Source organism: Corvus brachyrhynchos, unplaced genomic scaffold (assembly GCF_000691975.1).
Source record: "Corvus brachyrhynchos isolate BGI_N302 unplaced genomic scaffold, ASM69197v1 scaffold4, whole genome shotgun sequence".
Lineage (NCBI taxonomy): Eukaryota > Metazoa > Chordata > Aves > Passeriformes > Corvidae > Corvus > Corvus brachyrhynchos.
In genome coordinates this window covers 4,283,123-4,307,253 of record NW_008237878.1, presented here as the reverse complement: position 1 = coordinate 4,307,253, position 24,131 = coordinate 4,283,123, and the positions used below count along the sequence as shown (strand labels likewise).

Here is a 24,131-nt window from a genome sequence, read left to right as displayed (position 1 = left end):
ATATACATGTAATGGAAGGTCCTTTCTTGGAGATTTCAAAGAACAGGTTGGATGAATACGGCTTTATTTCATGTGTTGGACTCAGAATAGGTGTTCTCCTGAAGTGCTGTCATTCCAAAATTTCCACTGACTCTGTGAACAATGGATCAGCCCAGCATATGTTTACTTGTAAAGGAAGCAAATAGGAGATTCATAGCAAAATCTTGATGAAATATTCTTTGAGTTCTTGCTGAAATAATCTTTGAGAACAGCACAGTCAAGGAGAATCATGAGTAAACTCTAGGCATTGCTTTATCTTACACTTTTCAACCATGGATTTGAATTTTTTCTTTCCTTTTTGTGTTGTTATTTACTGCTCTTTACAGCATTTGTTTGTGCAGCAATTTGATTGCTGTGTGCCGTAGAAACCTGCATTTCCATTCAATATTACACACAGATTCCAGATATGTGGCTATAATCCAACATGTGTTTTTAAAGCACAGAAAATAGTAAACTTGCAAATCATCAGAGGGCATTTTTAATTTTGTAAGGAGATGAAGTTGTGCATATTGTAACATAAATACTGTTTAATTTGGTGAATGCTAGGGAGGGATTTTGAAAGTTTTCTCCCAACTTCTTGTAACATTTCTCATTTCTGTAGATAATACTGGATTTTCTAATCTACATGCTACATTTATGTGGAGAAATAATGTCTGCTATTGTATATGTCTGTAAAAGTATGTACTGGCATACATAAAGTATGGACACTGGCATACATGTTTGTAACAAAGAGTAAGACATTTCTGTGCCCTTTGTAAAAAGAAAGGTGTAGCACCAAGTTCTTGGAAGACCTTGGAAGACAGACATCCTGCTTGAAATACGCATAGTTTTTATGAGAAGCTGTCCTGTTCAGATATTGACATTTTTAATGATAATGTTTTTGTTATATTTCTTACCTGATCTCCTATCCTGCCATGGGCAACATGTGGCAGAATGGCTCTATGTGTAGTGAAGGATAGGATCTCTGCCTTCTCTTGAAGGAACTAGTTCAGCACCTTTTTTCAGACACAACGGATGTGTTTAGGTCTTCTGGCTGCTGCTAGGGAGCAAAGCCAAATTTCCAGCCACTTCTTGCCTTTATTCCTGCTTTTTTTTGCTCTTTAGGGAGAGGCTTAGATAGGTGACCTTTTTTTTGCCATGGCATATCCTTGTCTGGACGTAACTCTCGTGAAGTTGTAAGGAAACTTCACAAACAAGAGGAAGACTCTAACTCTCATCTGCCCATATATGGTCTTGTAACAGCTGGTCATGATGTGATCCCTTGTTATGTTGGTGCATCTGATTTTTATTTGATATAAATAAATTTCTAGGGATTGAGTGCTGCCATGTGAATAACATATATTAACAATTTTTACTAGTCTTTAAAAAAACATGAAAAAAAGATAATTTTTCAGCTTTGCACAAAAACTTAAATTTATTCTCTTCACTTTTGGCTTGAGAGTTGGCAATCTTTCTGAATTTCCACCTGGAAACATTTTGGCAGTCCATGTGTATCCTGAAGTGCGGGTGTAATACTCCTAGCATGAAAATGAGCTTAATAAGCATTTTGCTCTAGCTTCAGTTTCCAAGGAGTTGTAGTATGTGGCCCCTTGTAGAGTGCATTACAGTAATCTAATCTGGATTGTTGCATCCAAGAGCTATCTAGAACAAAAAAAAACCCATGGCTAAATAAATTTGAACTTCCAGATCTAGCAGCCATCCTGCCCCACAGCATAGACTTCCTTCCAAACCTACTGTCCAGCTCCCTGCCTCTCTTATTTCTCATCTCTACATCCTTACTGTTTTTCCTTAAAACTTTTTTCTCTTGGCCTCAGTTGCCCGCATCATCTTTCAGTTTTCTCCCTTTTATGGAGAATGTTTTGAAGGAAGTGCCTGCTTGTGTCACACCAGTGACTGTGTGCTCTTGAAGAAAATTGCTGATGCTGTTGCAAGTTGTTAGGAATCAGCACACTTGTATTCCCTGCCACAGCTGCCTCACTGAGCAGCCCTCCTTCTGTCAGTTCCCTCCTTTCAGTATGGGAGCAGGCCTGTGAGTTACCAGCCAACAGAGAATTCTGTCCTGCTGACCACAATTCTGGTCAATTTGTGATGTCTCATTCTCTTTGGTTTTCTAATCTCAGGATCCTCTCAGTTACTCCCTGTTTGTTTCCTGTCCTGAGTTTTGGGCTCTAGTCACTCATATTCACCTACTGTTCATTTCTGTGGGCATTTTTCACTCCCTGCTGAAAGTCCTCAATTTACTGGCACAAATGACCAATCTCTAACTCCAGGTTGGTCTCCACATAATGAATAGTAGTCTTTGATTATTACCCAGGACTTCTTCAACTTCCTGAGAACATTAAGATGTGGTTGAAGGTTGTAAGTTCAAGATTCCACTTCTGGACTACTTAGTAAAAACTGTAAATGATTATTAAAATTAAAAGCAGCATCTCTACATGAAAAAAGAAGTGTAGGTATCCGACATGCATATATCTCAGATATGCTTAAGTTAGTCTGATGGCATTCTTAATAGGGAGTTAGGTTATTTGAGAGGTCATAGGGAAGAACTTGATTCTGCATTAACACAGTGGAAGACTGGAGGTATAACATACAAAGAATTTTCTTACTTTAGATTTTATTGCCAGTCCTGATGATTATAACTATCAAATCTTCTTAATTCCCATAGTACTGGAGATCTTTAAAGAAATAAAATGTACAGTGTTCTTAATCTCCTAAAAGTTTCCTGAATACCTGAGCTGTAGTGGATTCAAAGGTGAATGCTTTACTCTATGGTCACCAGGGCTACAAATATATTTTAATTTTGTTTTATGAGAGATTATGTGCTCATAGAAAAGAATCTGATTTTTAGAAAAATGTGAGTATCATAGGGCATGCCTTAGGAGCTGGCTGCTTTCCAAAAAGTTGGCCCTATTCTTAGAACCTGTAATTTGGGATGGAATGTCACATGGTGCCTCAGCATGTAAAATGATGTCCTTTTACATCTTTTAATCCCGTCTGGCTACATAGAGATTTCTTTTCCCACTTAAAACATTTCTGATGGCCCTTCTACAAGATTCAGTGTTTAGAAGTAATTTGTTACAAACTCACCAAAAAGTTTTCTGTTCCTCTGAGATCTCAGCAAGGAGGCCTAAAAAGTAGTTCAAGGTTTCTGAACTATCCTCTTATCTAAAGGAAAAGTCCTCCTTATCAGGACAGTGATGGGGCAGGGTATATCCCTGAAGCTTCCCTTCCTGCCACTCTCCAGTCACAAAGCCAACTGTTTTGGAGCGAGCCTGTAGCTGTCTTACTGTTAAATGTGTGTTATTGTAAACAGGCTTTTTAAAAGCGTGCTGGTAAACTCCAGCATCTGAGAAAAGAAATCACATGCAGCCATGCGTGAAACTTGACAACAAACTGGCTGTTGCCAAGTAGGCTATGCCACTAAAAACTAACTTTTTGAAGAAGACCATGTGCTCTGAAAAAAAAGTGTTTATTGATTTGTAAAGTGGTGACTGGTCTTGGCAACAGGTCTTTATTCATCAGCTGGAACTGCTAAATATCCTTGGAGTTGCTGAAAGACGATATGTGAAAAACTCTGAACAGGTCAGATGGGATTTTGTTTGAGGTGGATGACTTGGAAATCAGAACCACAGGACAGTCAAACAATGATTATTATTTTAGTGTCTGCATCCTGATCTACAAATCACTGTATTGATCCATATGTAATTTCAGGGAAAGGGAGAGCATGCTGCTTTGTGTATTTTGGCAGTCCTGGCTGTTAGCATAATGCCTTCTATTCTGTGGCCACGCTGGAAAATTGCCAACCTCAAACTCCTGAACAGGCCTCAGGAATATTGAAACTGAGATTAAAAAAACCAAAAAAACAAAAAACCGAACCAACACAAAACCAAACAACACAACTTTAAAGCCATACAAACATAAACCAAACCAGATTATTTTAGCTAATGCAAATAATACCCATGGTTATTTGAAAAGCATAAGATTATTCAAATTTCTTTAGACTGTGAGTAGATAGTTCAGTCAGAGCAGAAGTTTAGTACCTGGAAAACTGAAATACCTTGTTTGGGAGTTTTCTGCATCATTGAAACTTTGTTTTTCAGTTGTTCAGGAAGGAAGAAAAAAAAAAAAACCAAGGGGAAAACCAGTGACATTGTCATATATAAAAAAGTGATATGATATAGCTGCCTAAAGCAGTAAATTGGAATTATTGCCTTCCTCCCTGACCCAGATTTTGTTTTATATTCTGCATGTTTCTTTACCCTCTATGTTTTTGGGCAGTGTTTTTGGGCAGGTGTGAGCTTGCTCTTGTCTGTTCCCCAAATGGATGTGAACTTGTTCTGCTGGTGCCTCAAGCTTCAGGGCAGCACGCAATTGCATTAGCACCGAGCTGAGCCTGCACTAAGCTCATTGGAGTCACATGGATTTATTTAATTTAGGAATTTGGGCAGGGCAAGGTTTGCCTGTCAGTACATTCAGTATAAACAATCCCAGACATATCCACTGTAAATAACTAGTATTGTGCTGAATTAGTGTTTTGGGAACTCAGAAGTGCAGTGCAAATTAGTCATATAAATGCTTTCAAATTTTTAATCTTTCCTCTAATTCTGCATCTTTGCTACACATATGATTCTTCTGGAACAAAGAACTTGTGATTCATATCACACGTTGTTCAGACTTGTTGAACTGAATGCTGTAAAATCCTATTTGGATCATGGTCACCTTTAAAATATCAGTTTTCCAATTAAATTGTATGCAGTTATCACAGCTATATTGTTTAGTATAAACAGCTACTGAATGGCAAATACTTCTCTTCTAATGAGGGTGTAATTCCTGTCTTAAGCATTTCCCAAAACTCAGTGAGTGCTATCATGTGCTTATTTCAGTAGATACAGAGAGTTTTGCTTGCCTCTGACATCTATCTAGGTATTCCTGTCTACTTTAACCTAAAAAGAAAACTGAAATAGTCTTCTACAGAGGCTTGCCCACATTCTGAGGTTTGGCTTCAAACCTAAGGGTCGCTGTGAGTTACATAGTACTTGTGATGGAAGAAAAGAAAGAACCTTGAAATTTGGAAGAGTCTCTCTGAATCTGAATTTATCTTTCAGGAATACTCTAGTTCTTGATTTTGGTTTGCTGCCGTTTTGCAGTTAGAAACATTTTGAGCTACTCAACATTTCTCTCTTGAAAGTAAAACCAATAGGAATTTGGAATATTTGTTAATGCTTTTGTTATTCCTGCCTCTTAATTGCAATTATATTGTAGCCAGGTTACTTTTCAAACATCTTTTAATGATATTAAATTTTTCATTTACTAAAAGGCCAGCTGAACTGAAGCTGTAATAAAAACAAGAAGTAGGAAACAGGTTTAGCATTCTTTGATACTCCAGGAGATGGATTTTGTACATTGAAAAGTTATACCTCTCCTTTGCTTACAGAAATGAATTTATTTTATATTTTGAGGTTTAATGAATGTGATATAAATGTATACACACTGAGCACTGTGTATATTTATATATATCTATATTTATATGTTAGCTTTCCAGTCTTTTCCACATATGGAAAAATTTTTTGAGATCATGTTTAGCTATAGAAATCTCTCCCCCTCACTTCCCCTGAATGTGTGTGTTATAATATACAACACGTATATAGAGGTTTACATTTATCTTGTATTTCTTAGTAGAAAAATTATCTGCCACCATCATAGTCTAAAATAGGTCTTTAGACCAACTGAGAGAGCCAAAAATGCATTTCTGGGAGACAGTAACTTGATAACAAAAGTTGCATATCTGGCACTGGTTACTTAAGTGAGATAACATGTCACAGGCTTTCACTACAAAGGGCACCATAAATTTTTGCATTGCAAATCTGATTTCACGGACCACTTCTTGTAAGAAGCATTGAGTTTCCGCTTCATCTAGTGATAAAACTTCAGAATGCATGAGTATCTGGTGAAACATCTTATTCATGTTAATGCTAGTCTGGGTGCTGTAAAGTCAGTGGTCAGAAACAACCTTTCACTTTCCCACTTGGGCAGTATTTGTGATTGATTTTAAACCAACTATACACAAATAGAACAAATGGTGAGATGGGCTTTAAGGCCATTTTCATAGTTGGGTGATGCATGGTCACTTGTGACCCCTTCTGTTATGGATAACTTTGAAAATACACCCCTGACATAAATATATATTGCTGAAGCAATTTTTAAGATTTATTCAGCTTTTTGAATATACAAATGAAACATAAAATAAAGACCTTTTAAAGCTCTATGCACCAAACACTTAAATGGATCCACTGCTAGTCTTTCCACTTTTTAGCTACAGGCTCAGTTCTTCAAATCATTCATGCACAAAACTATTCTGTAGTCAATTGTTCTGTGCATGGAGAGGTCGTGTGATTAGTCCTCAGCTATGTTTGCTTCTAGAAACTGAGCAGCAGGTAAAAGTCTCTCTAAGCTCTGAAAGATTCTGATTTTTAGACTAAGTTCTTGATTTCAAAGAAATATAATTTCTCAGCAGGTAGATTTCGTTGTAAAAAGGGGAAATTAATACTTGTAAATGTAAGCATTTGCTGTAAGCAGGAAAGTTTCAGAGTTCAGAGCCAGCAGTTAGACATTTAATGACCCATTAGTAGCCATGGATAATAAGGAGAGCAGCATAAATCAGTCATCAGAAAGTTAGTTGCAGAGATGAGCAGGTTATCGCTAGATTTATTTAACCCAAGTTAAGACATCGTTTCTTAGCATGCAGCACATGAAGGGAAATGTGATGAGCCTTGTCAGGAAGGGTCTCCTATTGTGGGAAGGGTACCAGAAAAGCTTAACTCATCAAGTTTTTCATGTTGCCTGTGTTGTGAAAGCTTTTGGCTAAAAGGAGATTAGGACCTTTTTTGTTTTTTAAGAGTGGGTTTTATAAAGGTACTTGCATGCCACAAAAGTGTGGGGGATTGTGCTGTAACCAGGTTTTGTACATATATTTTTATGAGGTGGCCAGAGAGTAATCCAGAGTTTTGTAGTCTTTGAGTGCACCTGCACTGGGATTTTAGTTCTGATCAAGAAGGCAGAGTTGAATCAAATCCTCCTGCTCATTCCCACTTCTTGCACTGTGGTTTATATCCAGACGTGGTGCTCTCAAAGTTCCTCTTTGATTCAACTTAAATGAAAGATGCATTCCAGGAGGTCCACCAGCACTGTAAAATTGCTAAAGGGAATTCAGTTTTGGGTGAAATTAATTCAGAATACTCCCCAAGACAGGTGTATTGTACAGAGGAGACTCTCAGAACCATTGTAATGGCTGTAGATCTGTTGCTGTTGGAACACACTGCTAAATAGGACCTCCTACAGCTACTCCATGTTCACCAGTAATCAAGAATATGCTACATGCAGAGTGGTTCTGAATAGGCTGATAATTTCTGGCATCTGATTATTAAAATTTTGTAGATAGACCTAATTGTGTAGACCCTGATTAGAGTGCTCCTTTGTTTCTAACCTGCTGTGTAAGGTAGCCCCTGTTATCTGAAGGCTGCTGCTGTCAAATTTGCTGCTGACACTGGTGAACCTTAGAGAATTGATGGCTGAGAAGTGTTCCTGCAAAGCTTGCATTGAGATACATGCCAATAACAAAATTGAAAATGTCTCTATACAAGCCTTCTATATCTGTATGTAGTGTTTTGCAAGCACTGATCTTTAAGCTCCTCATTTTGCAGTATACTTTGAAGCTGTATTTGAGGTTTTGTGGTGATTGGATTAGAGCAGTAAATCGTATTTATTGACAGCAGATACTTCTTTTTAAGGTAGTAAGCAAATATGGTAAATAGCAGCAGTAAATAAATAGAAATAGAAAACAGAAATTAAAAAAAAAAAAACAAAACAGAAAAACAGGAAAAAAAACCCCAGAAATAAAAAAAAAGGACTAGCAAAAGGATGAAATAAAATCAATGATTTTATAATCTATTAATAGCCTTTGTAAAAAAGGCCTTGGTAGTATTTGAGATTGTTCCACTGTACTAAAAATACAGGCCCAAATTAGATACTTGGATGTCAGTCCTAAATATTCAAGGCATTCAATGTTCTAAACACTCTGATTGATAACAATTTTATAACAAGTGTGTGTACTAATTTCTCAATTCAAATGGCACCTCTTGAATTTTGTTTTTCCTGTTTCACTTGTCAGTAACTGAGATTTTGCTTTGCGGTTTTTGTCATTGAATTGCTGTTCTTGACCCTATAAAGCAATGATAGATCCAAGTTTAAAAAGCAGTTAATGAACATAAACATTAATGAAAAATTGCTTGATTGTAGTTTATTGTTTGAAAGAGCCATAGATTAATGATTCTGTAGGATACACACTGATACGAAAAACTAAGCATACTTCTGGCATCCTCTGTTCCAATATTAATAAATGATAAGGCATAACTGGAGCTTTCATTTTGCTTCACTGTGTGTCAAGAATGCAAAAATAAGTAGTGAACATCATTTGTCTCAGAACTTCAGTGAAGAATTCTGTATTCTCTCTATTATCTGTTTGCACTGAGGCACTAAATCTTAGCTTCTTGATACAATACTTCATTCATGAAACCTATCAAAATCACAGTCCTGGTTCTTATGTGCTGTTTATCCAGTGCTTTTGGATACTTGTTGCTATCCATACAGAAAAATTTGTAACTATATGTTAGGATTTACACCAGTTGAGACTGGTTTTGAGATTGCTCTTAGTACTAACAGTTTGAAATCCAGTGATGGTATTGTTTGTTTGTTGGGCTTTTTTATTATTTTTTATTCAATTTTATGTCAAAACAGATCACTGTGCTTAATTTTATGAACATTCTAATCAAAAAAATTGGAAAATATGTAATAAATTTTTTGTGTACTGGGTAAGGTAGATCATGGCACACACATTCTCATTGAAACAGGTGTGAGGAAAAAATGATGGAAGAGGATTTTTATTAATTGCAGCTGTTGAAGGTTAAGTGGACTGTGATCACAATCTGAACCTCTGAATAATTTCTTCATCAAATCTATAATTTTTAAAAATTAGTTTGAATATAATTAACTGTATCTTTTAGAGAGTGTCTAAGACTTGATATGAAGTCTTCAAATCATCCAGAAACGATGAGTTACTGAAAAATGTGTCCTGTATTTGGAGTGTAACTACATCCTCTAAATCTCTATCTAGATTTTTCTTTGCTAGAGAAAAGAGCTGTCTCCTTTTCTCTGTGTTAGTTAATAATGATCAGAAAATCTTTTAGTGTTTTCTGAGGGATCAGTTAGGTTGAGTCTCTTGTTTCTCACTGCCAAGTTTATTTTTCAGTAATTTTCTAGCTGTTTCCTGATCTGGTTACAGTCTTTCAAATATTCACAAGAGTGTTACATGAGCACCAGATGTGTAATTCTCTTAATGGTCCAATGCTGCCATATAGAGATACAGCAAATGTTCTGAGTTTTCTTTCTCTGTCTGTATTTGTCTTGGTAAATCCAACATTGTACCATGTGTTCATTTCCACCATGACCTGTAAAGACCTTTTTGATGTCATTGATTTCAGAAGCAGTTCCCTTTCTTCTGAGCCTGCCCTAAATGTTTTCCTATTATGAAAGTGGATTCATGATTTCAGGCATATGTGTGTGTCTGATAATATTTATTCAGATAATTCCAAATCTGTTCACTTTTCCAAGACTTTCCAGGCTTTTCTTTCAGATCATGGGAATATGGAACAAGTTTGGGATGAGAAAGAGATCTATGGATCCCCTTCCTTCTCCAGCAAATATTCATTCTGTGTAGAGATAATTTTTCTGACACTGTGTCATGTGGCACATAATCAAATGCCTTACAGAAATCTCAGCATATTATTTCAAAGCACTTACCTTATCAAAAAGAGTCTCTATGTAATTGGAAAAGATACAAAGTTATTTTGACAGGACTGATACTCAATAAAGCCATGTTGATTGACATTAACTGAGCTCCAGCTTTTAATTTTTTGCTTATTGTATATCAGGATCAGTGTCAAACTGTATAGTCTTTAATTTCCCATAAAACTTTTTACAAATATTTGACAATATTTGATTTTTCAACTCTTCTAGAATTCTGCCAAAAGGAGATTGCACAAATAATTGAAGTAAAAATGGCCATCTGCCTGTTTGAAGGATTGCAATGCTTTAAACAGCAAAGCAGCTGTGTGTAGTTAGGGGAGGAGTCACCTGGAAACCTATTGAGTTGTCCATTTTGTTGATTTCTTGCTGTTTTTAAGGATATCACCAAAGATTAACCTAATGCATTCTGTTAGTGAAATAGGATCAAACTACTCAGCGGAAAAGAAATCCTTCATCCTTTCTTCAGCCTTTACTCTGGTAAAAGTCTTGTCAACTTGAAAGTCAGTTCAATTAGGGCTAGTGGGCCTGACCAAGAGTGGCTCCTGCAGAATTCAGAGGGAATAGCTTGTGTTTTCACAGAGGGAAACCCAGCTTATTGGAAGTTTTACAGAACCTGTCCCTTTGTTTCAAAAATAAATAAGGGTATTCAGGCCTTACTGTGTCTTTGCTTTGTGGTGTATTTGTGCAGATCTTATAACTCAGATGTGTTCCAAGTCAACTTTAAAAAATCTACCCACATTTCTCCTGTGTTAAGTGATAGCTAAGTTTATAGTGGACTGTCAGATTTCTTTACTTAATTCAGCAACATGCAAGGCATCTATCTTAACATCTGGTTTTTAATAACAGTTGACATCTGGGAGCTCTTTTTTATTCCAAGAATGGGTTAGGAACAGTAGTGATACTGGCAGTGTATATTTTCAGGCTAAAATTCCTGTCCATTTCAATCATAATTAATTACCATTCATTTTATTTAGTTTTTAGATTTAATTAAGTGCCAGCAACATGTTACACCAGCTAACTTTCAAGGTTTTGAAATTATAGAATGTATTTTTTTTACGTTTCCAAAATATTAACGGGTGAATTTAAAGATATCTAAAATGATATGATTTTATTTGATTTTGAAATGCTGAGTTAAATGACAAACACTGTGCTGTGCACCTCTGTGTTCTAGAAGCTGAGTGTCACATCATTGGGCACAGTAGAACTATGTATAGAGACAGCTGTGCACGTGCACATCTCTGTGTGTATAGATAAAGAGTCATTGTAAAATTTCAGTTTTAGTTAATGCATCTGGGGAACAACATTTCAATCTCCTGGTTTAGTTCATGTTTCTTATTTTGTTTTTATTTTACTAAAATTAAATTTTATTTTTATTATTAACTTCAAGTTTATAACACATGTGAACGCTTTCCACTTTCAGCTTATCTGCCATAAATTAATCCCTTTTTAAAACAAATTCAAGAAATTGTTATGAATTTTTGTATTTGTCATGAATGTTATTTATCACTAAAACTCTAAATAAATTAATAAACCTAATTTCAAAACTGGAAAAAAGGGGAATAACTACTTAGTACTATTCAAAAATGTGCATTCAACATTTGTTGAAAAGATAAATTTAATTGGTAGCATGCTGGAAAAGTGTACTTTGCTAATGATAGATTTTTTGGTTATTCAGCAGTTTTGTATCTTGTAACAGAATGTAAGACAATTTGATTAATTTTTTTGCTTACTTAAAAGCTTTGATCTTTTCTTTGCTGTTAATGTTGGTATGAATTGCGTGCAATTAAAAAATAGATAATCTTTTAATATTTAATCTTTTAATCATCTTCCTACGCACTGTTTGAACTGGGAGGGAAAAACTTCTACGTCACTGTTGTTGTTTTTTTGGTTGCTATAGATGCAGATTCTTGTATATGTAACACAAGCTTGTTCAGTTGTTTTCACTGGCTTATATTAAAAAAAAAAAGTCATGTTTTTAACAGCCAAGAAAATTGTATTTTATATGCACCAATGTAACTAACCTCTCTTTCTTTCATTCCAATGCCAACACCTTCTCTGTGCATCTCCTAATGCCTGGCACCCAGGATGATGAGGAGGGTATATGGGCATAGCCGTTCCTATAAACCAAAGTTCCAGTTTTGTTTTGAGGGGTGAGAAACTCTCTTTTCTCTCTTTTTCAAGTTTCAGTCTAATTGGTGTGGTTCTTTTTATACACTGCATGGAGCTGTGTGTTTCTTGACAAGTGTGTTTGTGAATGCTGTAAGGATGTTTTCTTATATGCAGTGAAAAATGAGAAACTTTGTCTAGAGGTTTAATGGTGTAGTGCTTTAGTTTTTTCATAACTTATTGTGGCTAAAGGTGTAGGTGGGTGCAAAACTTTGAAAGACATCTATTTGTATCTGTTTAAACAATTTTCTTCAGTAGGTAAGTTCTTTAAACTAGTATTAATTTGCTTTATCATCTCTAAAATCCCTGTATGAGCACTGTAATATCTTTGCAGAATGTGTATGAAAGTTTGATACTTAAGAAATTTTGCCACGGATTGAGCATGCAGTTTCACTCAAACAGAATTTGATATGCATGGAAATACATGAGACTACCTCTTAAGTTGAAATGTTTTAGTGAAATTTTAAAATAAGCAGCAGATGTTTAATAAGGAAAGTGTAATCTCTCTGTGCAATACATGCTCTTTGCCTGAAATATTATGATGGAGTAACATCCATACAATAATTTCCTTGTGATATTCAAGAGTACAAAGTGCAGCTTATATTGTTTGTCTCTTAAATTATGAGTAACTACTGTATTGTCATCATGTGTCAGGTACTGGTTTGTGCATATCCACTTGTTTGGGGCTGGCCTTTGAAGCTGTAGGTAATTTGTAGCTCAAGATCACCATGGTCTCGACACTGCTGAGGACACCGGGCTTTGGTGGGTTGCTGGTAGAAAATGTTGCTTGCTACTTCTTACAGGAACAATTTCATTTACCACAATGGGCCTGTTCAGAGGAGAAAAATCTACTCACATAAGTAAAGATTAATGTCTTATTAAAGCTTCCACACGTTATATTGCTTTTGGCATTTTACCATTCTTCCTCTCACACTCTCTCCTATTTTCATAACAAGTAGTATGGTTGAGAGAAATCAAATCTCTCAGTCAACTGAGTGTATATTAAAACACAACATTAATGTAATTAAATTGGGTGTATATCTATCTTATTTTGAAAAGCTTCTATGTATTTGTTTTGTTACTGCACACATCTATCAAAAACTCATTGTGAACGTGAAGAAAACAAGACACCCAATGAGAATGAACATGAGGAATATATTTTATGTTGGAGAGGAAAATAGAATAGAAACAATTTAATTTTTAAAGTATTTCAACTGAAAGAATGTGGGTTTCTATTAAAAAACTTCACCTTACTGTTTTATACTTTTTATATTTGCCATAATTTGTAGTTTTACAGTTTAAATTATTTAAACTATAATGCATTTCCATTGCAACATGGAACATGTTTATGAACCAAAGCATATTTTTTCCCTTTTAGAGTCTCAAAACCACATTTGATTTGGTTTAAGAAAATTTGTGCACAAAGAGTACAATGATTTTGAAAGCTGGCTGGCAAGAGACTTAGGGAATATTTATTTAGCATTTATTAGAGCAGTGTAAAATAGATTATATGCTTTTGAATTGGAGTTGATTTTTCTTTAAGAGGATTTTTTTCCTACAAAACAGAAAGTGCCTGGTATACCAAAACATGTAGCTTCTGAATTTGCTTTGTTCCAAGACTAATTGTTATGATTGATTTATGCAATCAGAGCTTTTCCAGAGGCCATGAGGTGGGACTCTGCCTCAGTAAAGGTAGTGCAGGCTGGTCCTCTAATTATTAAGTGAACTCCCTTTAAACTTTACCACTTTGGTGCTCAGCTACTACACAGGAGTGACAGGAAATTCTGGTGGAGATGCAGAGTGGCAGGATGAGAAAGTGTTGTAAGGTTATAGAGAGCTGGTTACTCATTAAGGAACAGACAAGGTGTTCAGGGAAATCTCACTGGCCAGCCCATTTGGTAGCAAATGTAGCTGCAGTGCTCAAGTCTTGTTAGAAACAGGATCTTTTCCCCTCTCCTCACCCTTACAGAGGAAAAAAAAAAAGAAAGAAAATCATGAGGTGATGATAAGTTTTAAGAATTAAGCCTATATAGTAATCTGTCATGGGTAACTGAAGCCATGTGACCCTCAGAAAATATGTTTTGTGGCACAGCTGAGGAGTGCAGGTAGAACACAAGTGCTTGTTTTCCCTTTCCAGTTCCAACCACTGAAGTGCAGCAGACACTGGAAAAACAGTTTTGACTTTGCCACAAGCTGTCCATGTGTGTGTAAGAGAGCTCAACACAAAACCTATTTGTACAGTATTTTGTTTGTACAGTGCTGTAGACTTCATTCTGTGTCAGATGTGAAGTTTTAAATGTTTTAAAAGATGCTGAGGAGTGTTTGGACAAATTTATTGTCTGTTACATCCTCAGAACAGGGTTACCTTCACATGTGAAACAAAGAGCAACTGAAGCCTGTGCCTGGCAGCAGCTGAGGTCTAGTGCTTTTGAAAATAGGATCATAAAGCTAGTCTGCTAAATTTGGATTTAGGAGCAGCCCATAAAGTCTGTAAATTTAAAATTTGGCCTTAATAGATACTGTGTAGGCATTCTTCAGGAGGCATCAGTGCCATTCAGCAAAAAACTCCTTCAAAGCAGAAATTGTCTGCAACATGGATGAAAGAATATTGCTCAGGCAAATATTTGCTGTTCACTTCTAACTATTGGATGTGTTTCATATGCTTCAGGGAGGAGGAGGAGAAGGCTGTTACAAAACAAATGTGGTGCCTAGATTTGTCTTTGCTGAGATGTGGTGAACAGTTCTCTCTCAAGATGTTCTTGCTAACAGCAGTGCAAAGCACAACAAAATTTTGTCATGTTGCTATATAAGGATATGTTTAAAGACATTAACTATTAGCTATTGTTCTGCTTTTTGTTTTCATTAATTCAAGTTATGACTTTTGTAAATTATTTTTCTTTTTGTTTGGATATTCTGTTTAGCCTGTTTAGGAAAAAACATGTTAACCTTGAAATGAGCATCAGTATCATGCAAGGCAAGGGAAAAATAAGGAGCATGACTGTTTGCAGTGTTCATTTTAACTTTCTCATTGAGTGTGTGAATACCAGCTCTATGCTTAATTAGAAAAATGGGTGTTGCTACATAGACTGGAGCCCAAGGGCATTTTGGATTTGTGAACTTTTAGGCATGGTTGTTGTTTTACTTTAACTTAGTTTTTACTAAACAAAAGGAGGAACCTCCCAAGCAATGTTTGTTTTGCAAATGGACAGATTTGTGACTAGTCTTTATTCTTGTTAAAATACTTTAATTCTTAATGGAAGACATGTATAGCTTTTATTTTTATTGGGACATTTTATATTAGTTAAAGAAAAGTTACCTTTCTTTTCTTCTTGAAGATTTTATTACTACTGCTAATATTTTTGGGTTTTAACTGCTCGCTGCTGAAGTCAGAGGGTTTTCATTAAAAGTAGGAATTTGTTTAGCTGTATGTATTTGGTTACATTTTATTGATTATATACTGGAAATGTGTCAATGACTTGACACGAGAGTTAAGGCTGGAAGTTGAAGCCCTGGGCCTGTTAGAGTTAATGAAAGCCCTGTTATTTATTTCAGTACTGTTCAGTTTTCACTCAGAACAGTTTCTTCCTTTTGATTGTTCTTTTCATAGTAGAAAAGCACCTGTGCATATACACAAATGTATTCTCAAATTATTTGTATGAACTAGATGTTCTTTGACAGGCATTTATCTCATCTTAAACATTGTATTTATGAGACACCAAATCATCCTCATGTCTAGCTGTAGAAACATATTATATAAATTCACTAGTTTTTTGTCTGTCACTTCTATTTCAGCTGTGTGAGTCAGGCCATTCTGCCTGAACTTTGGCCTCAGCTTTTTCATTGCAGGTGCAGAAGGTGTACAAAAAAAATAAAATGTAGCAGATGAACTGAACTTGAAAGCTTTTGATGTAGTCAGTCTGAAGACAACAATCACAGGGCCTACCATCATCATCAGTCGTGCTCTTTTATACTCTTCCATAGTAAAAATAAATAACATACCAGAGCAATTTTAAACACTGTAAAAAGTGAGAAAAGGCTGTGTGTGTTTTCACAGCTTTCATCTTTGTTTTGAAATACTATGGTTGCTGTAAACTGGAGTAGTTAATTGCTGATTTCGCAAAAGTAATCAAATAATCTCGCTGTTTAAAATCTGAAGCTAAGCTGACATCTTGAAAAGAAGTAGCAAAAATCTGCTCTAAAGATGTGAATTCAATGATGAATTGCATTGTGCTGGATTTCACTTCTACAAATTATCATGTGAATATGTGAAATTGCTATTATTTTATTTGTCTTGAAAACAGTTTCAAAGAGTTGTTGGTGAATATTAGGGTATGTGAATGTGGTACTGCCTGCAGAGCGTTCTGACTGGAAGGTCCTGGTTTGTTTGGAAGCAGAATTACCTCCTGACCTAATCAAAGGTTATATGACATAAACTTTTAAATGTAAGATTTTATAATTTAATACTAAAAGATTAAACCCCCCAGTTTTAAATAAATGAGATTTATGTAAATTGCTCTGCGAAGCTTATGGAAAAATACAAGAGAAAATGTTCATCAAAGTACCAAAAATATATACCTAATTAAAGTCTCCTAGTATCTATTTTTAGTATTCTATTAGTTACTATGCCATAATGCCACTTTGAAAGTAAGAAAAAAAAGTAAGACAACCTCCCTGTGCTGACCTATGTAACATTAATGAAATACCAGTTGTCATTGCATTTGTCTCATGGTTTCCTCAAGGAAACCTCTGATAGGTGATGACTGCTGTCAGAGATAGCCAGTCCTACCAGCCACAAGCCTGGAGCCAGTCTGGAGTCACATCCACACTGTCTCTTATGCTTTCTGCTCTTCTGGCTCTGGTTTCTGAAGCAAATTTTCAGATCATGCACCTTCAGTAATGGAAACACATCTTCAGGGAGTGGTGTCTAGAACTGAACTGAGGGAGGTGTGGTTGCAAAGAAACAAATAAACAGAACCATTTGGCTGTTCCAGCAGGTGTCCTTGCATACTCCTTTCCTTTTTCTGACAGAGTAAAGGCATTGGGAATGATGTGATTGTCTTGAGTATGAGCCTTAAATCCGTGGCTGAAACAAGATAATTTATGAATAATTCTACAACAGAGTAAAAATGCAGAAATCTAAGAAAAATATTTGTTCATGTGATTTAATTAAGTTCAGTAATCAGCATCTTAGGAACATTGTTTTGACAATATGTAGCTATTTGTATACTTGTGCTCTAATAGTAAATATTAATGTAGTGGATTAGAAATAGCTAAGATATGCCTGTTAATATTTCTGATTTCTCTATACTGTCCCACTCTAATAATCTGTTTTGGCAACAATATTCTCATTTGTTAAAAAAAATCTCGTGTGCTAATTGCTCATTTTAAATTGTGATGGAGTGTCCCTGCATATCAAAAATGGCAGAGCCTTGCTGTTTCATTTTATTTCTGTTTTGATCTTTGCTTTATAGACAGTTAACCAGTGAAAATGTGTATAGGTCTGTTTTCCAGAAGAGCCATGATGATTTTACTGGTCCCCTCCTGGAGCCTTTCAGCACATCTGGCTGGCCAGACCATGAGCTCTTCTTCAGCTTGGCTCTGAGTTCTACCAAAGTCAGCCAAGCTAGCTAAACAGTTTATGTACTAGTTTTATTTTAAACCAGATCTTTTTGACTAAAAGGAATATGCTACTCGTTTGAACAGCATTACTGGAGGATTAGAAGAGGTCATGGTCTTACAGGGGAAAGGGATGAGAAACTGAAATCCTTCCACAGCACACCTGAATGTGGGTGAGGAAATCTGTCCCCAGCCTAAGCCATGCAGCTGTGCCAGCTGAGGATGGTATTGCCACCCACCATTACCCACTTACTGCTATTCTTCTGCTGAGATTGTAACCCCCCAGATCCATCAGCAGAAGAAATCAATCCCTTATCAACTGCACTCCAGGTTAGCATAAGCAGTGATGAGTAGCCACTCATCAGGGCAGCCTGGCTGTCGTTGCCTGGTGTGGATGAGAGAGCACGTGGAGCAGTGATAAGATGGCAGGGGCAGAGCAGCCAGTGGCACTAACATCTTCAAGTGGAAAAGCTTCATCTGGAAGAGAATTATATCCATAAGTTAAAAACAAAAGGACCCTTCCTGAAATCACTTTATCTTCAAAGGCTCTAGCACCAATTTAGGTAATCAGGTTATTAAAATAATTTCAATTTATCCAGTGCTGTTTTCTTGTTGAACTAATCAGAATCAGAAACTCTTTGTTCATTTTGCAGATAGACATATTTCTACCAGATGCAAGCATGGAGATCAGTAATAAATGATATTTTCCGTGGAGCTATAATTTTGGAGAGTAAATCTGTGTTACATTTTAGGAAAACTAGTTCTTCTTGCTTCTTTTTTGGTTGGGATTTTTTGATAGATCATGCAACAAGCTTTTTCTGAGCCAGTTATAGTAATAATATGATTAATTTTCTCACACATGGTTCTGGGGCCTTGAAATTAGGTGATAAATCTCAAACAAAGCTGGAAGCTTACAAATGGCTACTGTTCCTAATGTGGCTGAGGCCAAAATCTGAGTTTGCTGGAGCCATCAAAGCAGCACAGGCACATTCTTTGTGTCGTGTTTTACATCTGCTGACCTGGCCTGCTTGTGAGCTTTTCATGAGGATTCATTTTAGCCCTAAGAATATGGAGAGGGTCGAATGTAAACACTGAGGTAAGTTTTTAATGATTTAGGAATTCTGTTATCTAACGTGATTTTGATTATGGCAGTTAGAGGCTTTAGGTCTGACTTAGGTTGGTTCTGTAGGCCTATAGGAATTTATACCTGGGTAAGTAATAACAGATTCCAACATTCTGATTGAACTGAGTTGTGTTCAAGCCTTCTGCACTGAAAGTGCTACAAGATTGCCTTTATGTTTTTTCAAAGTAATTGAGTATTATATCCTTACCTGCATTAATTGCAGGGCAAAAAACTGATAAAGGTTTCTTTTCTTCAATGCTATGCTGCTGAAAGAAGTTTTTTTTACCAAGTTTCTAAATTCTCTTGTGTGCCTTACTCTATGTTGCAGCTGTGATATAAATCTGTGATTAGATTTAATGAAAACATAACTCCTTATCCACCCTATTTAACTTACCCACACTCACACTATGTCTGGGACTGACAAAATTGTTGAGAAATTTACGTAGATCCTGCAGCACTTATTTGTAAAATAATTATGCATGGTCGGACATTTTTTAAAAAAACTGTTTAAACTGCTTGAATTTTAGGTGCTTTTCTTCACCAGATTTCTGTACCAAACCACATTCAGCTTTTAATCCATCTATTATACAGTTAATCTTCTAAGAGATCTTACTCTTCATTTGTAAATTTGCCTTATTTCCAAAGTTAGTGGCAGAAAATTTAATAAGAAACTGTTGTATTGTTGTTTTATAATTGACACGAGCTATTTCACAGTTGCAGTGTTGCAAATCTCTTTACCTTGAGGCTTATAATCTATTTCCACTGTGTAATTAATCAATGGAAGCATATTTAGAACTAGAATGACCCTTCATTTTAAGGAAAATGAATAATCCTCAAAAATATCTGCTAGTAGTAATAGTTCTTAGAACTGAACCTGTCAACCAAAAAAGCCTGCAACTGATTGCAAGTGAGAAAAGAGCCCATTCTCAGAGAGCTAATTCCTTTTTTTTCCAGTTAACTCTTTTACTTAATAAGTTTTCTAATTTTTAATTTGAAGAAGTGAATACAACTTGTTCAAAAATTGTCTTCGGATACCTTTTCTTTTGGTTTTGTGGGAAAGAGAGGGCTTACTATGAAAACTACTGAAGTTGTGTGTGAATCCTCCACAGATACAGTCTTACTGCTTGAAGGAAGTTTGAAAAGTTTTATCTGGAAATGATCCTTCACTATAAAAATCAGAAGAAACTCAGAACCTTTTCTTTCCCTCTTGAAAGCATGTAGCTCCAAAAATGTACTTTAAACAAGCTGAGTGAGAAACCCCTGCCTTAGTTACAGAAAAAAGATATAGTACAGAGAAAAAAACATGAGCTCTGGCTTTATTTGACTGCTGTTAGCACCAAGACAAAATGAATACTGTCAACTGTACTTTTACGAATGTGCTCTGTTTTTCCTTGAGGATTGATAGGTTTAAATGTACTGATTCTCTCCTCGAGTCTGTCCGTCAAACTTTGATCTGATGCTGAAGTGTTCAAAAGCTTCATGCATTGCAGGGTTTCAGCAAACTTGATCTTACAGGTTTAACTTAAATATTGTTTCCATTTTGAAGTCTGTCATATGGGTGTACCACAAAGAGTGTTTGGTTTTAGCCCTGATGTCTTGAGTGGTGGTATGCAGCAAGGAACAGAATACTTGGAATAAAGGAAAATCCTGAAATGAATCCCTCCAGCTATGGGCCAGTTGAAAGTGAGAGAGACAGGATGTAAAGTAAAACCAGTATGTCTCCCTTTGATCAAAGGATAGATTCCCCACCACCACCCAGCAGGTGATTAACACATCAGTACATTCTCCCCTAAATGGGTGGAGGGACAAAGCTGAGTATCTGCTTAGCACCCATAAGGCAAACTTCAGTTAATAACTGATGTTAGAAATATTTCAAATGCTGTCTTTGTGCATTCAGATTCATGGTTTTATGTGATCTGATGCATGTAAGGGCTACTAAATTGTCTTAGAATATGAACTTCTCTAAAGGAAGAATTGCTAAGCACCTTATGAAACTGCTTTTTTATTTTCAGAAAAAAAACTCTTTCCACATGTAAGTGGTTACATATTTTTCATTTGTGTATGCCTTCTATATTTTGAAAAATTCATTAATAATCAACTGCACCATGAGTTTGGAGTATGGTGCAACAGCCCTGCAGGGTGTGGTGGTACATGATTTTTTACATAAAAGCTGCTCAGAAACAGACTTGACCAGCTGGAAGGTCTGAAAGCCACAGACTGTTTTTACTTCAGAAGTAATGACAGTGGGTGTTCCAATGTTTTTTTTTTTCTGAAACTATTATACTGGGTTTAGAAATCTTTGTTTTCTCATGGTTTCATCATATTTTATTTATTAAGTGCCAAATACATGTTTGTTGAAGAAGAAGAATGTAGCACATGAAGCTTCCACCATCCTGGAGAATTTACAACGCAGCAACACATTGATGTCAGTAAACTCTGTCATTGTCCTGCTGACTTTTTGAGGACAAGATTTCACACCAGAACTTTTGGAGAGAATGTCAGCTATGCTGTTCTCATTTTCATGATTTTGACTCTCTTTGCAGTATCAATCAGAATGCAATGACCAAAATCTAAATATCACACACATTTGCTGTATTCTACTCTGAGTATGATAGAAAAGTCTTGTCAATGTGTCTTTTTAATAAGTAGCCTCACTTGAGTTGCCTGATGGAACATAATCTGAAGAAAAAATTTATTAAAAATGAATTTTAGCACAAATATTTTTATGTGAAGGATAATCAAATCATCAGTCTCACCAAACAGGATCTAGCACAGACCATCATTCAGAGACCAGTTAGCTAATTGCTAATCCCAGTTGTTTCTTTTTTTTCCTTAATTTTATTGTGTGAGATCAAATGTAGGTATACATATGACACAGATGGCTTTTACTAGGATCCTGCAAACACCAATTAAAGCATTTATCCCGTTGCCTAAGAACTCTACATTTTTTTAATATCATGATGGAATTTTTGAAACAGAGAGGGATCCATTGCCAGATTCTAAACCAACATGGAATAAATAAATCTAAAATCAAAAAGGATGCAGATATTCCAGAAATCAAGTGTGGGGGTGGTCTTCTAGAAAATAAAGCTCCCAAATCTATGAAAGCTGCACTGGTTATTAGCTTTGTTTCAAGACTACACTGTGGTTGGTCCAAATTGTGTGCCTTGACATTGGTCTTATAATGCAATTTTAGCAAGCTTCAGTATAAGAAAAATATTGTTTATCAGCGAGTCACTTTTCCTTTGATTAAAAGCAATAGTTGGAATATAAAACCTCCAAATCGGCAGGATAGGTGTTTGACAAATTAATGTAATTTAATAAGATGGACTAACACTGGTTTAAAATGTTATTTACATATTGTTTTTCTACATTCTTCCCAGAAGTGGTGGGTAGAGCATGCAGAGTTTGCAAGAACAAATTAGTTTCTTGTCAAATGTTTCCAAGACTGATGGTCAGGTAGTTCCAACAGTGTAGTTTTTAAATGATGACAGATAAAGGCTTTGTGGCAAGGTGAAAACAAGTGCTGAGAATCAGAATGATTTATTCTGTGTCTTTGGGGGCTTTTTTAATAGTAGAAAAACTGCTTTCTTCTTCAGTGCCCAGTTTTATGTTGCATTATGATTTTCGCTCGAGACTCCGTCTTTTGTGACACACTGCTCAAAGCCATGTCACGATACAGCTTTGACAAAGCATCACCAATGGTGAGTGCAGCCCTGGCTGCCAGTCACACGGGCCCTGAGCAGGTCAGCTCTGTCCTGAATATCCCGGGGCTGAATTCTTGTTTGCATTTCCTTTACAGAAAGCCTGCGGTTGTTATTACACCTGCTGGTGTTCAGTGTCACTGACCTCTCACCTAAAGCACGATCAGGTGCTCTTTTTTAACAGGCAATCTGGCATCCAGCCTACTTCAATTAGGTTCATTTGTCATGTACTCCTATCTGCCAGCAAGCAAACTGGGGAAAAAGAGGTCAAAGTAGGGATTTTTCAAATGTAAATGTTTCCTGCAAGCTGCTGTTGAAACTTAGACATGTCATTCAAAATGCGTGTTGCTGCCTGCCCGCTCGCTCAGCAGACGAATTGTCTTTTAGGAGGGCTTGCTTTTCTCAGTGTCTTTGCAAGTGTTGTCTGGGGTTGTTGCATGCATATTCCTATTGCCAAGTATTGTTGCAGGCAATAAATAAATCACTGTATTTAAAGCATATTTCACCCAGATGCTGCTTTGAAATACCGAATGAAAATTCGGGGGGTGAGGGGGAAGTTTTAAACCACTAACAGGAAGTGGGGTCATGCAAAAGTATCCCAGTGTCTTGTTACAACCAGTGCTGTTTTTATATAGGATGTGTTCAAATTTATATTACGGTATGGTATTAAATCTGCATTTTAACTTTTAAAAATTTTGTCCCCCGTTATGGTTTGGGGTTTTTTTACTTGGTTTTGGTCTTTGTCTTTTAGGTTTCTTTTGCTAATTTAGTTCCTAGGGCCACCACATGAGTAACATAGTAGGCATTTCTGGTACTAGATGATCTTTTAAAACTTAGTGATAGTTAATGTCCTGAAGAATTTTGTGGATTCTGTGAAATTACTAAATGTTTCAATGCCTGTGACAACACTACAGCTTGTATAAGGTAGTGGTCCTTGAATCAAAATTACTGCAGGAAGATGCTGCTATCCCCAGGAACTGAAGTGAAGCATGATGAGGTAGCAGAAAATATTCTTACTGCCTTAGAGAATAATAATTTCTTTTTGGTTTTGCCATTCTTATACAGGAACTGCAACTTCATCAAAGAGCTATACAGTTGTGCTTGGATCAAGATTTAGCAATTTTGGCTAAATAATGTGCTGGCTTTTTTGTTCTGCTTTTTCGTTCCCACTGCTTGTAGTGGGGAGTAAGGGTTTGGCCTGGTGAGATGGGAGTGAGAAGGAAGAGATTGGTTGTGAAGTTGGGAATTGGCTTTCTGGGACTGCAGGTTGAGAATAAGAGCCTTCTCCAAACCTGTGATTTTTGTATGTGATTAAGAGACACACCTGCAGTCCTGAGTGTGTTTTCAGCAGGGGGAAGTAGGAAGGAGCTGGAGAACTGGGTTAGTTTTAGCACAAGGGCAGGGCGTAGTTTGTTTTGGCAGGATTGAAGTTCTGAGATGGAGTGAAAAGGTGAATGGCAAAACAGGTTATTTGGGTTATGTCCAATGAAAGGGGTAGGTAAACTGTGTGCTAAGAGCATTAGGGGTAGAATTAGGATACAGGGAGAACAGCAAAGGACTGAGAAATAGAAAAATAGTCATAATTTCTATCAACTCTTCAAGTTAGTCTTTGGTGGATTTCC

General features: G+C 36.3%; 1 protein-coding gene across 17 annotated transcripts in view; it reads left to right on the top strand.

The window, feature by feature from the left end:
* The window catches only part of ERC2 (ELKS/RAB6-interacting/CAST family member 2), a 432,041-nt gene that overhangs the window by 309,573 nt on the left and 98,337 nt on the right, over positions 1 to 24,131 (top strand). For all 17 annotated transcript variants that reach the window (XM_017732424.1, XM_017732423.1, XM_017732425.1 and 14 more), the window contains one exon: positions 11,985 to 12,050. In XM_017732424.1, the coding sequence (XP_017587913.1) occupies positions 11,985 to 12,011 (27 nt within the window). In that variant the 3' untranslated portion in view covers positions 12,012 to 12,050. The remainder of the gene's footprint in view (positions 1 to 11,984; positions 12,051 to 24,131) is intronic.